The 16,831-nt window shown below is 42.5% G+C and overlaps 1 protein-coding gene and 1 long non-coding RNA gene across 5 annotated transcripts in view; one reads left to right on the top strand and one right to left on the bottom strand.

Moving 5' to 3' along the window:
- LNX1 (ligand of numb-protein X 1) overlaps positions 1 to 16,831 on the bottom strand; it is a 165,159-nt gene that overhangs the window by 50,738 nt on the left and 97,590 nt on the right. For both annotated transcript variants that reach the window (XM_009447887.4, XM_001147830.8), the window contains 3 exons: positions 11,025 to 11,266; positions 10,356 to 10,508; positions 1,707 to 1,909 (listed from right to left, as the gene is read on the bottom strand). In XM_009447887.4, coding sequence (XP_009446162.1) covers positions 1,707 to 1,909; positions 10,356 to 10,508; positions 11,025 to 11,266 — 598 coding nt within the window. The remainder of the gene's footprint in view (positions 1 to 1,706; positions 1,910 to 10,355; positions 10,509 to 11,024; positions 11,267 to 16,831) is intronic.
- Positions 1 to 16,831, top strand: part of LOC104006111 (uncharacterized) — a 53,323-nt gene that overhangs the window by 622 nt on the left and 35,870 nt on the right. The window contains exons 2-4 of one of the 3 annotated variants that reach the window (XR_001716983.4): positions 3,483 to 3,550; positions 4,650 to 4,772; positions 4,897 to 5,025. This is a non-coding gene — a long non-coding RNA (uncharacterized LOC104006111). The remainder of the gene's footprint in view (positions 1 to 3,482; positions 3,551 to 4,649; positions 4,773 to 4,896; positions 5,026 to 16,831) is intronic. The other 2 variants (XR_010156615.1, XR_679683.5) reach the window with 2 other exon arrangements.

The following is a 16,831-nucleotide window of genomic DNA, read 5'->3' as shown; positions in this document are numbered from 1 at the left end:
GGAGTTTATGTGCGTGTGATACTGTGTGTGTGCGGATGGGAATGTGTCAGGTCTCAGGGTGGTCCCCTGCAAGGTTTTTTTGCCCGTGTTCTCAGCAAAAGGAAGAAATCCTTGCACAGTTTCAAACAAACTGATATGAAAGGAAGTTTCCAGGCTCTTTTATTGAAAGGCTAGATCTCCTTATAAAGCTACTCAAACAAGCTTAAGCTCGGCCCTCTCATTTGTGCCTCACTAATGATGTGTAGGGCTGATACTGCATGGGGCTTTCTGGTTTTAATTTCTCTGGCTACACAGGCCCAGCCTGGAGGCTGTAGCCCCCTATGTTGGAAGAAAACAATTTCGCAGCAATTGCTGCACTCTGTGTTTGAGGAAAGAGGCCCATGGAGGAGAAATAACTTTCTTGAATTTCTGTAGTTTGATAAGATTTCTTGTATTTGCAACCAATTGTTAGAGAAGGCTTGGAATGGGCTTTACAAAGGCCTTTCTTGAGGATATAATCACCTGTTCTCTGGTGCAGCTCCAGAGGCTCCCTCATGCAAAGGCAAAGCTCACCACCTTTGTCCAAGCACAGGTGAGGAAAGCACCTGAGGTGGCAGGGCCGGGTTCCCCCATCACCTCTGGGCCCAGAGAAGGTCAGGGGAGTCAGGGTTGCCTGCTAAATAGTCCTGGCAGCCCTTTTGTTTGTAAGCTCCAGTTGAAGGCCACAAGAATCAAAATGTTTTGTTATGCAACCCTCCCAGGCAGCATAGTTTCCACTAGAACTGGGAGGCAGCAGTGCACAGTGTAGCTGATTGTACTGCGGCCTGCCCCGAGGGCCCTGTCTCATGCTCCACCTCGGAGGCCAGCAGGAATTTCAGCATTTCTGTGAAAACTGCTTTAGGTTATTTCTCCTCTTATTCCAATCAGTTTGCCAAAGAAACAGCTCATAATGTGACAGGAGCCGGTCCCTCAGCAACCTAGAACGGATGGGATAGAACTGTTATCTGAGTGTCAGATAGAAAATATACGAGCAGGGAGGGGTTTCTTGTCACTTTTGGCAAACACTGGACTTCTGTCTGGTAAACAGATCTTTTTATCCTTTCTGTTCTGAAAATTCCTCCTTCCCCTTAACCAAGCCTCTGAGGACAGTAACACCCAAAGCATTCTATTCCAACACCTGTCTCCCCTGGAATGTCTCTGGGTTGGTGGAATTAGCATAGAGATTACTTTTATTTTCAGGGAGGGCCGTAAGACTACAGGAAATTGACTTTCAAAGAGTAGATGATTGTGATTAAATAAAATACAAAATGTTCTATTAATCTACTCTAAAAACAATTTAAGAAAATATATGTCCCAGTTTTATTTTATATTAATGCTCTTTAAAAAAAGAGATAAAAGAAGAAAGAGGAGGTGGAGAAAGGGAATGAAGAGGAAGATGGAAAAAGCTAGAAGGGAGAAGGCAGAAGAGTGGACAGACAAAATGATATAGAGACAGATAAATATTTATATACAGAGAGAAAGGGGGGAGAGAGTGAAAGAGCATGACAGAGAGAAACAAAGATCTCAATTAAATGACAAATCTCAGAGAGTCATAAAATGATAGAAAGTCACTATCCACATTTATTTTACCATTTCCCTCATTCATCCATCCATCTATCCAATTGTTTGCTCAGAAGCATTTTTTTATATCAAGCCCCTTGCTGTAGCCCCACAGCCACAGTCTCTACCTTTAGAATGATGTCTCCTGGCAGTAGCCGGCCGTCTCTGGCGATCACCCCATCACGATAAATGTGTTGGATAATGATATGGACCAGTGGGGTTTCGCTACCTCCCACCAGCCTAATAGAGAGGCTTTCACTGGGATCTACTCGATTGATCTTGATGCTGGTAATTTCACCATCTGGAATCAGGTGGTACAACCTTGGAAAGACTGAAATGGACAAAGAGTGTTTATTTAAGACACCCACCCAATGGACCTTTCCAACTACTCTTCTTGCCAAACTTCGGTGTCAGCCAAACTAAACTATTCATTTTTCCTCATACATGTTTTCCATTTTCCTGCCTCTGTGTCAATGTAAGTTTCTCTGCTTGGAATGTTTTTCATCCTGAGCTTAAACCCAATTTTTCCTTCAAGGCCCTTCCAATTAAACTCTACCCTGATTCCTCCTTCCCTTGCTCTAAACAGCCCACTTCCTATAAAGCTTTCTAGCTATTTCTCATGGCACTCAACCCATTATTGTTATTTTTACCTTTTTGTTTTTGTTTCTGTTTTTTGAGACAGGGTCTTACTCTGTTGCCCAGGCTGGAATGCAGTGTCTCACTACAACCTCCGCCTCCTGAGCTCAAGTGATCTTCCCAACTTAGCCTCCCAAGTAGCTAAGACTACAGGCACATGCCACCATTCCTGGCAAATTTTTATATTTTTTGTGGAGACGGAGTTTTGTCATGTTGTCCAGGCCGGTCTTGAAATCCTGAGCCCAGGTGATCTGCCCACCTCGGCCTCCCAAAGTGCTGGGATTACAGGTGTGAGTCACCTCGCCCAGCTTATACTCATTTCTTATATACCTCATATCATGCCCATAAAACCTGAGGGCATAAACTCTGGCTGTTCCATGGTTCTCTACATATATCTCTGCATGCAGAGGCCTTCAGCTGAAGTTTACTGAGTTAATAGAAGTGAATGAATCATTTTTAATGGAATGAATTGCAGTTTTATCGCTTGCTTATTGAGAGGTAAAAAACAGAACCAATTTGCCATTTTGCCCTCTCAGATAATTTTGAAAATTTCTTCCTTAAAGACTCTGTTTTTCAGGCTTGGGGGAACATCAGTTCTTTCTACCAGACATTGTTGTTAACAAATGGAAGAGGCCTGATTCATGATCAGGAAGAGGCCAAGGCCTAGTTGGTGGCCTTGAGCAGTTCATCCCTGGTTTGCCTGAAATCACTGAGTTCAGAGCAAGGAGATTCAAAGATCATCTAGGCTGGTGTTTTCAAACTGTATTTTTAAACTGATGAATCTGCTTTCCCCAAGAAATCTCTCCTAGCTCTCTTCTCATCTTTCATCCCATTGTGACCACACAGAAAACAGCTGCTCTAATTGTCCTGCTGCTTGACAGTGATAGTCAAACCCTACAAGTGAGGAGGTTTAAGGCTGAGAGAAGGGGAGTGAAGTAACTGACCGGACATCCCAAAGTTAGGTGGTCCTGAGAGCCAGGTCAGAACCCAGAGTTCTTGTGACCGGTACTCTCTGTCAGGTATCCCTGGAGCCAGGGGTTCACAGCCAGGCCAGAGCCCACGAGGGACTTGCTCTATGGACCTATGAGCCAGCAGCACTGACTGGCATTGTTTTTTTTTTCACTTCAGTTTGAATAGAAGTGTTCAGAGGGGACACCAACAAGTGATGGGAACAAGCCACACCTAGCTTGGTGGAAAAAGGGGCTCCTCCAAGCAGCTAGAGGCTCAAGTTTGAATGTAAAGGGCTGAGATGCTTCTGTCTTCTGTAGGTGCTGACAGCTGCCTCACCTTAAGAGTCTCCTTTCGTTATGGCATCTGGAAAGATCTCACATGGCAGGTCTGCTTCTAGTTCCTTGTGAGCATTTTCAAAACCCGTGACCTTAGTCCATTTTCCCTAATGAATTAATAAGTACTCAACTCTCTAAGAACAATAAAGAATTAAAATTATTTCTAAGTATGTTAGGGCAAAGTAACTGAGTGGGCAGAGGAAACCCAAGATGTTGTAAATGTGGGTCCTTAATCTCTATACTGATTGAACTGAAGTGACTGCCTAAGGCAGGGGTAACTGGCTTCAGCAGTCAGCTCCTGGTACTAACAGTACTCGGGTGATTGAGTTCAATTAATGTTTAAACTACTTTGGTTATATTAAGTAGGCTATACCACAGGCAATTGCTAGAACATGTCTGGTATAACAAGGGAATGGAAAAAAATTCATTCTGAGCAAAGAAAGATTTGGAAATAATCACAAAAGCCAATTTTCCCTCCCTCATTCCCCTTCCCTTGTTACCATCTTTTCCAACAGATTTACAAAAACCACACTACCAAACCTAAACCGCTAGAGAATGTTTGATTTGATAGCTTGAAAGGACATACCATTCACACTTGTAAATGATGTTAGAGCAACACCAATGAGATCCTAGTGACCTTAAAGAGATAAAGGAATTTTTAAACTGCCAAACTTGTGTTGGTCTGGAAAGTAAAAAATTTGCTCAATATTATGTCCTTACTCAAGGACTAAAGGATATAATCTTATTAGCTGAGAGTTTGTTATATGCTGACATTGAGTTAAAGTATTTGAATGCATTTTTTTGTTTAGTCTTCACAATAACCCTATGAAATAGATGACAATAATCTTTTTTTTTTGGAGACAGGATCTCACTCTGTCACCCAGGCTGGAGTATAGTGGTACAATCTTGGCTCAAAGCAGCCTTGACCTCATGGGCTCAGGCAATCCTCCCATCTCAGCCCAAGAAGCTGGGAGTACAGGTGTGTGCCACCATGTCCCACTAATTTCATTTTTTGTAGAGACAAAGTCTCACCATGTTCCCCAGGCTGGTCTCAAACTCCTGGGCTCAAGAGATCCTCTCAGTTTGGCCTCCAAGTGCTAGGATTACCGGTGTAAGCCACCATGCCCAGACCCATCTCTGTCTTTTCAGATGAAGAAATGCTGAAGCTTAGAGCATTAAGCAACCCAGCCAGGGTCACACAGTTGATAAACAGTGGCGCCAGTCCCTTTACTGACATTAAAAGGATGGATAAACCATGCCAGGAAGCTAACTGTAAGTTGCTGAAGCAGTGAGGCCCTCTGGCCATTTTGAAAGCATTGTTGCCTCACAAATGCTGTGACGACATTGATACCAGGCTAGCTGAGTCTTAACACCTCACTCCATTCTGGAATTACAGCTTCCTAGTGTGTCTGAGGAAATCCAATCTCTCCCACTCCAGCCTGCCTACTCATTGAACATGGCTGCTATCTCTGTCTTCTGGAAACATGGCTCCAATCCTGCAACAACTCTACACAAGAGCTCCCAGGTGTGTTCACTACCCCCAAATCAAGTACAGACTCCTAAATAATAATCAGGACACACTATGATCTCACCTTCACCTCATCTTCTGTATTGGTCTGGAAAGAAAATAATTTGTTCAATATTATGTCCTCACTCAAGGACTAAAGGATATAATAATAATTATTAACTGAGAGTTTACTATATGCTGGCATTGAGCTAAGCTACTTGAATGCATTTTCCAACACACAGTCAGCATCCCAACATCCATCCAAGTCACATGGATTACACTGTCCCCTATGGCTGCTATGGTCATTAATTTATACTTCATTCTTCATAGTACAGGCATACCTCTGAGATATTGTGGGTTTGGTTCCAGACTGCTATAAGAAAGTGACTCTTTTGGTTTCTCTGTGGTTATAAGAGTTATGTTTACACTGTACTCTAGTCTATCAAGTGTACAATAGCATGTTTTTAAAAATGTACATATCTCAATTTAAAAATACTTTATTGCTAAAACATGCTGTTTAACGATCATCTGAGCCTTCAGCTAGTTGTAATCTTTTTGCTGGTAGAGAGTCTTGCCTTGATGTTGATGGCTGCTGACTGATCACAGTGGTGGTTGCTGAAGGTTGGGAGTGGCTTGGCAATTTCTTAAAATAAGACAACAATGAAGTTTGCCACATCAACTGACTCTCGTGAAAGATTTTTATGCAGATTCTCTGTAGAATGCAATGCTGTTTGATAGCATTTAAACTTCAGTAGAACTTCTTTCAAAATTAGAGTCAATCCTCTACTAACCTTGCTGTTTTATCAACTATGTTTATGTAATATTCTCAATCCTTTGTTGTCGTTTCAACAATGTTCACAGCATCTTCAGCAGAAGTAGTTTCCATCTCAAGAAACCACTTTATTTGCTCATCCGTAAGAAGCGCCTCTACATTCATTCAAGTTTTATTATGAGATTGCAACAATTTGGTCATATCTTTTTTTTTTTTTTTTTTTGAGACGGAATCTTGCTCTGTCGCCCAGGCTGGAGTGCAGTGGTGCGATCTCGGCTCACTGCGCTCCGCCTCCCAGGTTCACATCATTCTCCTGCCTCAGCCTCCCGGAATTTGGTCATATCTTTAAGCTCCACTTCTAATTCTAGTTCTCTTGCTATTTCCACCACATCTATAGTTACTTTTCTCCACTGAAGTCTTGAACCCCTCAAAGTCATCCTTGAGAATTAGAATCAACTTCCTCCAAACTCCTGTTAATGTTGATATTTTTACCTCTTCCCATGAATCACTAATGTTCTTAATGGCATGTAGAAGGGTGAATCCTTTCCAGAAGGTTTTCAATTTTCCTTGCCCAGATCCATCAGAGGAATCACTATGTATGGCAACTATAGCCTTTCAAAATTTATTTCTTAAATAATGAGACTTAAAAGTAGAAATTACTCTTTGATCCACGGGCTGCAGAATGGATATTGTGTTATCAGGCATGAAAACATCATTACTCTTGCGTCTCCATCGAAGTACTTGGGTAACTAGGATGCATTATCAATGAGTAGCAATATTTTGAAAGGAACTTTTCTTTCTGAGTAAGAGGCCTCAACAGTGGGCTTAAAATATTGAGTAAACTATGCTGTAAAAAGATGTGCTGCCATCCAGGCTTTGTTGTTTCATGGAGAAAGCACAGGCAGAGTAGATTTAGCATAATTCTTAAGGGTCCTAGGATTTTTGAAATGATAAATGAGCACTGGACCCCACCTTAAAATCACCAGCTGTATTAGCCCCGAACAAGAGAGCCAGCCTGTCCTTTGAAGCTTTGAAGCCAGGCATTGACTTCTCTCTAGTTAAGAAAGTCCTAGATAGCATCTTCTCCCAATATAAGGCTGTATCATCTACATTGAAAATCTGTTGGCTGAGTGCGGTGGCTCACACCTGTAATCCTAGCACTTTGGGAGGCCGAGGCAGGCGGATGACCTGCGGTCAGGAGTTCAAGATCAGCCTGGCCAACATGGCGAAACCCTGTCTCTACTAAAAATACAAAAAATTAGCCGGGCGTGGTGGTGCACGCCTGTAATCCCAGCTACTTGGGAGGCTGAGACAAGAGAATCACTTGAACCCAGGAGGCAGAGGTTGCAGTGAGCTGACATCATGCTACTGCACTCCAACCTGGGCTACAGAGCGAGCGAGACTCCGTCTCAAAAAAAAAGAAAATCTGCTTAGTGGAGCCACCTTCAATGATTTTAGCAAGATCTTCTGGAAAACCTGCTGCAGCTTCTACAATCAGCATTTGCTGCTTCGCTACAATCTGCATTTGCTGCTTTGCCTTGCACTTTTATGTTATGGAGATGGCTTCTTTCCTTAAACCTCATGAACCAATCTCTGCTAGCTTCCAACTTTTCTCCTTTAGCTTCTTCACCTCTCTCAGCCTTCACAGAATCAAAGAAAGTTAGGACCTTCCTCTGGATTAGGCTTTGGTTTAAGGGAATGTTGTGGCTGTTTTGTTCTTCTATCCAGGTTACTCAAACTTTCTCCATATCAGCAATAAGGCTGTTTCGCTTTGTAAATCATGTGTTCACTGGAAGTAGCACTTTTAATTCCCTTCAAGAACTTTTCCTTTGCATTAATAACTTGGCTGTTTGGCACGAGAGGCCTAGCTTTCAGCCTACCTTAGCTTTCAATATGCCTTCCTTACTAAGGTTCATTTCTAGTTTTTGATTTAAAGTGAGAGACATGTGGCTCTTCCTTTCACTTGAATACTCAAATGCTATTGTAGGGTTACTAATTGGCTTAATTTCAATACTGTTATGTATCAGGGAATACGGAGGCCCAAGAAGAGAGACGTGGGGAAACGGCCAGTGAAGCAGTCAGAACACACAATTATTAAATTTACTGACCTATAAGGGCATGGCTCGTGGCACGCTAAAACAATTACAATAGTAACGCCAAAGATAACTGATCACATGTCACCATAACAGATATAATAATGAAAAAGTTTGAGATGCTGCAAGAATTACCAAAATGTGACACAGAGACATGAAGTGAGCACACGCTTTTGGAAAAATGGAGCAAACAGACTTGTTGGCTACAGGGTGACCACAAGCTTTCAATTTGTAAAAATAAAAACGAGGTATGCTTTTATTTTATTATATTTTAGTCTTGAATAAACCCCTTGATGCCAAGAACTACATTTTATATTCTTTATATAAAATGACAGCACCTAGGCCGGTGCCTTACATATAATAATCTGTTTTATAAATGTTTTTGTAATAAATATGCAAATAAATCTTTTTCAAGATAACTTTTTTTTTTTTTTGAGATGGAGTCACCCAGGCTGGAGTGCAGTGACACAATCTCAGCTCACTGCAGCCTCTGCCTCCCAGGTTCAAGCAATTCTCCCGCCTCAGCCTCCCAAGTAGCTGGGATTACAGGTGCCCGCCACCATGCCCTGGCTAATTTTTGTATTTTTAGTAGAGATGGGGTTTCACTGTGTTGGCCAAGCTGGTCTCAAACTCCCACCCTCAGGTGATATGGCTGCCTCAGCCTCCCAAAGTGCTGGGATTACAGGAGTAAGCCACCACATCTGGCCCAAGTAGTAGAGAACTTTACATGGAGTGGAATTGAAGAGTCTTTAATAAGAGGAAGAGACTGGTGGAAAGGAAGTTCTAATCTTTTCATTTAGCCATTGCACAGACATTTAGTGGACACTTATGTGCCAGACACTGTGCTAGGCCTTAAGAACAAAGATTCAGAAAAATAATCCCTGCACTTTGAGGTACAGTTACATGAAACATGATCATCGCTGATACGGGTGCTTCAAAAACACCTAAAAAGGGGGTTGAGGGAGTGAGGTTTCCAGGAGGAGGCAAAGTCTTACACTAAACCTGGAAGAAGGAACGTGAATGCCAGCTGAAAGGAGAGTGGGAGTGCAGGCTGGATAATGGAAGGGAGGTGAAAGAAAGATATACAGCATTTATAGGACTGTAATAAGATGAGAGCTGTTAGAGCATGCAGCATGTACGTGCAGGGTGAGAGGCAATCATGAATAAGTATACAAGAAAAGGTCTGATAAGGCTGCTCATGAATTTTGAGGGCATAATACATACAGTGGTTTGGTTTCTGCCTCCCAACTCCCAAGAGTAGAGGGCAGTATAACCCAGGAGCTAAGAGAGTAGGCTCTGGAACCAGAGGACCTGATTTAAAATCTTGGTTCTGCCATTTTTTAGCTGGGTGACTGGGCTAGTTACCTAATCCCTCTAGGTCTCCGTTTTCTCATCTGTAAAATGGGAATGATAGTCCCCTCCCCTTAACATTATTGTCACATCTAAATGACTTAAAACACTATGTGCATGCAGAAAGAGCTCAATTTTTTAAAAAAGCTGTTACTACTACTCTAAAGTTCTAACATAAAATGCAAAGACAGTAGGACAGTATTTCCTCAGCTCCACTTATATTGGGGAAAACATATGGGATCTAAGACTCAATAGCTTCCTTTGCATGAATTCTACAGCCATGTTACCTGGATTCAAGGTTTAGCAAGGTAATTTGAGCAACCTAAGCAACCTCTCTGTGCCACAGTTTCCTCATCTGTAAAACAGGAATAGGAGTGGCGCCGGGTGCGGTGGCTCATGCCTGTAATCCCAGCACTTTGAGAGGCCGAGGTGGGTGGATCACCTGAGTTCAGGAGTTCGAGACTAGCATGACCAACATGGAGAAACCCCGTCTCTACTAAAAAATATAAAAAATAGCTGGTTGTGGTTGTGGGTGCCTGTAATCCCACCTACTTGGGAGGCTGAGACAGGAGAATCGCTTGAACCCAGGAGGCAGAGGTTGCAGTGAGCCGAGATCACGCCGCCGTTGCACTCCAGCCTGGGCGACAAGCAAAACTCTGTCTAAAAAAAAAAAAAAAAAAAAAAAAAAAAAAGAGGAATAATAGTAGCTACCTCATAGGGTTGTTGTGAGGCTTAAATGAGGAAATGCATGTAAAACACTCAGCACCACACCTCAAATGTAGTTGAAAGAGTAAGGAGAGCGAATATATATATTGCATTTATTATATGTGCCAGTGATTGTTTTAAATGTTTTTCACTCATTAATTATAATTATTCTTCCTCATATGCATAATGGTACTAGCACCTGAAGGTGAGGGTTTCAACACTTTTTTCTTCAATCTATGTAAAAAGATGATAATACTTTCTGCCTTTAGCTACATACGTGAGAAGTAGGCTAATCAAAGTAAAAAATATTGTATACCCTTGGGAAGAGAGGGGTCACAGAAGGTGGAAGGTGATCAGATTGCGTCATCCCTGAAGTCCCCCTGGAAGCCCAGCCCATGTCCATCCAGCCTTATGGGGAGTTCATTTACCTTCAGGGGCAGTGGTGTTTTCAGAATTTTCCCTGCCCTGGTCAGCATGGTTGGCAACTGCACTCCCGCTCTTTGTCCTTCGAAGAACACTCAAAGCTCGATTTATTTTTTTAAATGATCTGCTTCTAATAGTGGATCTCTCAAAGGGCCGTGCTGAGGAATAGCGACAGGAGGAACAGTAGTTATGATTTAATAGAAATAATCATTTATGTACATATCTGATAAGATATACACAATAAGACATTAACAGTGACTACCTCTGGGTGGTAGGATTGTAGAATTTGCTTACCTGTATTTTTTAAGTTTTCTACAGTGAAATATGTACAACGTGCTTAAAATCCTGCTTTTCTTTTTTGTTTCTGGGCTGAACTGAATACAATACCACTTTTCTTGAGCAGCATGGCTGAAAAATTACTGACACTGCAGGAGTGATGAATCATTAGGTCTAGTTTCAGCCCCTTTCACCAAGTCAGATTACACACAGTTTTAATGATTGGAGGTACTTGCGGTTTCATTTCACTTTGGCGAATTGGACATTGGGTTCCTGCCAAAACTACCAGAACGATTTCCCCTTAAAAAACATTTCTAGAACTTTCCACAGTAAGTATTCCACAGAGGGCAATCGCAAGCCAAGGAGCCCATTCCCGGACAACCACCCATTTGACTCACCCCTAGTTCGGTTGCTCCGGCCAGAGTCCACTGGGCTGATTGCTGGCTGCCCGTCCTCCGCCGAGGACACGTAGGCAGGGTTGTCTAGGCCAGGCTCGTCTGTCATTAAGGAGATGGTGGCAGCTGCAGAAACCTCTAGGGAGGGAGCCGTGGCTGTGAGGCTCGCACAGCCGTCTGGACAGCCATCTTGTGAGCGCCTCTTCCTGTCTTTGGTCAGGCCGTAGTGGGAGGCACCTTTACAGCTGAAACAGAACCAGCGGGGAGGTGAAGAAGACCTTTGGCTCTGCTGCCATTCCTCAGTCAGCCCTCTTCAAATACAATTGAAGAATGTATAATAGGCTTGTTGAACTTGGAATTTGATTTGCCTGCCGCTATATCCTCTCTTCCCTTTTCACACGTCGGTACTCAATATACATTTGCCAACCAAGTGAATTAATAATTTGAGATTTTTTACAGACGCCTACTGCATTCTCTTAAAGCAATCTCTACATTGGCTGCTGGAATGCAAATGTATTCAGGTCGCCATGGTGTCTACATGACTAGGGTTTGAGGCTGGCAATGTTCAACTATTTGGCAATTCCTGCTTGCTGGTGTTTATTTTGACCATGAAAGCCCTTAGTCACACTCTCACTCTTCTTTTGGATTTTGTTCCCACAGCACTGAACGTAAATATAAAGCTCCTCCCAGATTCCATATTTAACTGTTCATGCAAACAGAATCACCCTCACCACAAAGCCACAGGAGTGAGTTCAGCATTGCTATCCTCTAGTGGCAGCTTGGTGGCTTCCATTCTCTTTCTCTGAGCTGGTCTGGGAGGGCCTCCCTGGTGTTGGGGGCTCCCATGATCTGAGAAGTGTCATTCATTGCCATGTTGTCTACCATTAAGAGAGTAAAACAGCTTTTGTGGTTTTTAGCAAAAACATATTTGTCTCTACCCATTCACTATCCATGCTATAAAAAAAAAAATCCAAAAAACTCCACAAAAACCAAACTTTGTGAGAAAAGCAAGTTATTGGTGCAATAGAAAGAAGTTGAAAAAGAACATTCTTGAGGCTCAGAAGACCAAGGTTGGAGCTGATCTAGGTCCATATTTTGCCATGAACATGAACACTGCCATTCGGCAAGTCATTGCAGCGCACAGGCTAGGTTTTGGTCAGGAAATGGTGATTTAACTATCTCACTGCACTGTGGGGAGGGTAGCTACAGGTAACCACTCCAGTTTCCACAGTTGTGAAGGCAGAAATCATATCACGAGCCCCTTTAAGAAGTGTCCATTTGCATATAATGGATGTGTTAATTATAAATTCTTATCAATTCATTACTCAAAACCCTATATGATTGAGCTATTTTAAATAGCCCTTTGAGATCCTACTTCAGGGATGCTTCATGTTTTTGAAAGTAGATGAAATCAAAGGTCAGTCTACCGTGATATGCACACATGATTTTTACTGCCCATAGAATCATAGAAATGGCAAGATGGAAGGTCCTATTGTCTAGATCTAAATCCTTGCTCTGAAATTTACATAGCTGGGTAATCTAGGGAAATTATATTTACCTGGCTAAACTTCCAAATTTGCATATACTTTCTGGATTGCTGTGAGGTTTGATCGACATTAAGTCTTATCAGGGGTTTAGTACTTTTTGCCAAAAGTACTAGAATGCAAATTCATTAAAGTCGTCATGGTATCTACATGACTACAAGCAGTTCTCATGAGATTGTAGCTATTTCCATATTTTGTCCATCCTAAGATGCTCTTTTCATGCTTTAACATGTCTAAAATCAGGATGCATGTGTGATTGATGGGGTTGTGAAGTTTCTGTTGCCAGGTGGCAGTCATGATGCAGATGCCACCATCCCAGCACTGCAAACCCAGTTGCACGAGTACCCCTTATCACTTCCATTGAGTTGCCTACATACTTGGTATTACACCATTGAGTTTAATTGCCATTTGAATGTAATGATTCAGTACTAAAATGAAAAGTTATAGAAAGCCTCAAAAACAGAACAATTGGATATTGATGAAGTACATATTCATTGTTAGAAGCAGAATCACAATTCTGTGTTTTCTTGCAAAGGGACAAGCAAATGTTTTATCTGCTTAGAAAGATGCACCCAAGGGAATTAAAAGTGGTGTTACATTTTGTTATTGAGAACATTCAAAAAGGATTGCCTATTTCATGCCAAGCAACACAACCAAGGGCAGGAGAAGCTGCCAAATTCATCTGAATGGATTTCAAAGCCACAAGAGTCTAGTTCACCAATCTATGCATCATGGGGATATCTTTGGTGTTTGGGGATTATTTAACTGATGGCACATTTTAAAATGTCATCTTCTTTGCTGTTATATGAACATATCTCTCATGGTCAGTGGCATCTTAGATTAGATGAAATGTGGTTTTAATATTAGTAGAAAAGGAGTTTGGTTATACAACCTTATGTCCTCATCTTCTAGATGAGAAAACAGGCCTCCAACTTACACTGCTAGTGCTTGTCCTCAGCTGGAAGAGTTCAAATTCCTGGCTTGAATTCGTGAGGTTTTACTGTACCGATTAGCTGCGTTGGCTTGGAATCATTCTGTTTAAAAATAGTGAAGAGGTTGATCTGGGAAACTCAAAAATTGGTGAAACACTGTATGATGGAAAAAATAAAAGCCAACTTGCATTTGAGCGGCTCCAAAGTAACAAATACTTGAATGAAACACTTCCAGGCAGCTGGTAGTATCTGATTAGCAGTGCATGGAAAGGAAGTTCCTAGCTGGTCTGGAAATGGTCTTTTCTGAGGAGGCAGCAATGCTCTTGACCATGTGCCCTGCCAGAATAGTAATGTTATTTTCCAGCTGGACAAATGGCTGGCAAAGGTACAAGCCATGGCTTTGTTGGGAGGACACAGCATGTCCTAGTAAAAGAAAGTGGCACCTTTCTCTGCTGCCCCATCAATGGGGGTTACAGTATTTTAAAAATATCTGAATCCCAAGATTATGCCATTAAGAAACCATTGCACTTTCAAATTCTTGGGGTTCTAAAGATAAGTTTTTGAGTCCAGGAAAGGAAAACCTCATAAGGTAGGTAAGTAGCCTTTCCTTTGGTCTCATATCACAGCTGTTCTTACAACAGCTGGGGAGGGTGCAGATTCTTGATTTAAGTATTCAGACTCATGTGCTTTGTGTAATAAAGGTTCTGCTAATGCAACTCATACTGTGTAATGTTAGCTTTCTCCAGTCTCTTGGCTTAGCTTGAGCCAGAGACAGAGTGATCTATGAAGGTAGCAGCTTGTACTTACTAATTATCTCTTTTGTGGTGACTAATACTGGGGCAGCTTGATTTACAAGCATTAAAGATGGAAGAAGCGGGGAAGAGCTGATTAGCATTGGCCAGGACAAGAACATACGGTGAACCCTGGGTTGTGTTCAAAGCAAGGAGGATTTATGCTTCCTTTCAGTTACTCTGAGCACTAAGTACTCTCAGGTGGTGATGGGTGATGGCCATGAACTTGAAGGATGAATACAGGGAACACAGAAAACCCCTTTTCAACCAAACCACAAGCTTTGGAGGTGCTGTCTGTCCGTTCAAATGAGCAATTCTGAAAAATCAGCTTTCTTGGGAGATCCTGAGCTCTTTTATCAAAGTGAGTAGAGGTAAATCTGTCTTAATATAAGAATGTTAATACTCAATGCCAGAATTTTTGTCTCTTTTGGGGTTGGAGGGGGGATAAGAAAAGAAAATGAATCTCCTTCCTGCAAAACTTCTGAGTTCACTGCTAATGAGAGTTGGAGACGAGACACAGGAGGGAACTCAGATGTGATTCACAGACGTTCTGATAGGGCATCCTCTGCAAAGGTCACCCAACAGGGCAGCGTGATCTGGGTTCCCGTGAAGAGCTCCTTTCTGATGCTGAACTTACCCACTTATAATAGAATAAGAGTTGTTCACAAAGTGAACCTCAATACTCACCAACATCATCCAGCCATACGACCTCCCTTTGATCTCGCCAACTTTCTGTAAATTCTTTCTCTTGGTTCACTGTTGCATTAGCAAACATTGAGTCAACTCTCACTTTGGGTTCATTAACTGTCCAGTCTGATCTGACTTCAAACAAGAGCTTGCAAATTCATATGCTCGTCAGGTGAGAGAATGAGGGAAGGAAGGCCATTGGGGACCATGGTGAGCAGTGCTGCTCGACTTAAGGACACAGTGGCTGCTCCACCCTTCCCTGTTAAAAAGGCTGGCCCAGTGTCGCTGGAGAAATTTGGAAGCAAAAATCTAGTTTTCAATGTAAAATCTCTTGATTTTTTAGATGGTAGCAAGATTTTAAGATTCGAAAATCTTAAAAACACTGTGTGGTCCAAACAAAACACATCTGCAAGCCAGCTCTAGCTCCAGAGATGGCACATTCTAATCTCTGGTAATTAAAAAAACTGCCAACACAAGTAGATCAGACCCATTTTTCTTTCTCAGTCCTCTAGAATGCAACACTACCCTTTCCTCTTTCTCCAGTCTTCCTCCCTACCCAGTGTTTGTGCGTGTGTGTGTGTGTGTGTGTGCATGCAGAGGGGAGATGACCCCTAAAGATGGCTTTCCTATAATTATTTGCCCTGGCCCCATTTCTGATCCAAGCCCAAAAATGAGACTAATTTTTCAACTGTATTTCTTTCACCCATGAGAGCACTAATGGCTGGCCCATAGCTATTATTTAATGAGAAAGGGAGACACTCAGTCCTAATTTATGTATTCTTTCTTTCAGGCAGCGAGAATCAAGATTAGGGGACTCTGTAGGGAAGTAAGTCTCCTTGCCAGCAGCTGGGTTTTAGGCATTAGCTGCTCTACTGAATGGGATGAGTGATTCTGAAACTTTGCTTGAGGTGGGGTTCCTGGGGCCAGGCTGGGAGACTGTGCTGTCAGGAAGGAGATGGTCACTGGGAGACTGAAATGGGCTCTCCCTGAGCACTCGGGTGAGTATGGGCCTCAGTAATGTGTGCTCAGCCCCCAACTCCATCTCCATGGCCAAACCCTGGAGCTGGTCCTCCTGACACCACATCTCCATGGCTTTGCAACCAACCCTGGCCTATCCCTCTGCCCCTGGTCTAGCCCTCCAGCCTCTACCCCACTGCATCTTAACCATACCAACAATTTTTTTTTTTTTTTAACTCAAAAACCGCCCAGGGAAATGTTCCCATCGCTTCCAGGCCTTCCCTGATCCATATTATCGATCACGGTCTCTTGCCTACAAATCTATGGCAGCCAAGAAGGCAGTCTGGCAGAAGACAGCTCATATCTATTGATCTTTTTTAATGTATTATACTTTACGGATGTGGTCTCATTTAAGCCTCCCACTTGTCCTGTTAGTTATACCACCTCACTTCACAGATGAAGATATGGACACTAGAAGGGAGAAAGGCCTTGTCCGAGTTTAGAGGTGGAGCTAGACTCTGAAGCCAGGCTGTGGGTTCCATGCTTTCTCCCCTTATATGGCTTCCCTGATCCCTAGACTCATATCAAACTGACCATTCCATGTCATCGCTTAGAAGTCTAATGGGCAGCTCAAACTTAACACTTTCATCCTCCCTGCCAAACCAGCTCTTCCCACATGTTCCTGTGTTACTAAATAGCTCCTTATCTGTCATTCAGGCCAAAAATCTCAGATTCATCCTTGATTTCTTTCTTTCTCTGGATACCCCAAATACAATCCAGCATGAAATATTCAGAATCCAACTACTTTTCATCATGGCTACTGCCACCATACTGGTCCAAGCCACCATCATCAGTGCCTGGATTATCCCAACAGTCTCCCAAGAGGAGTCTTGCTTCCA

This window comes from Pan troglodytes, chromosome 3 (assembly GCF_028858775.2).
Source record: "Pan troglodytes isolate AG18354 chromosome 3, NHGRI_mPanTro3-v2.0_pri, whole genome shotgun sequence".
Taxonomy (NCBI): domain Eukaryota; kingdom Metazoa; phylum Chordata; class Mammalia; order Primates; family Hominidae; genus Pan; species Pan troglodytes.
The sequence above is the reverse complement of the archived record's forward strand: the minus strand, read 5'-3'. Positions and strand labels throughout refer to the sequence as shown.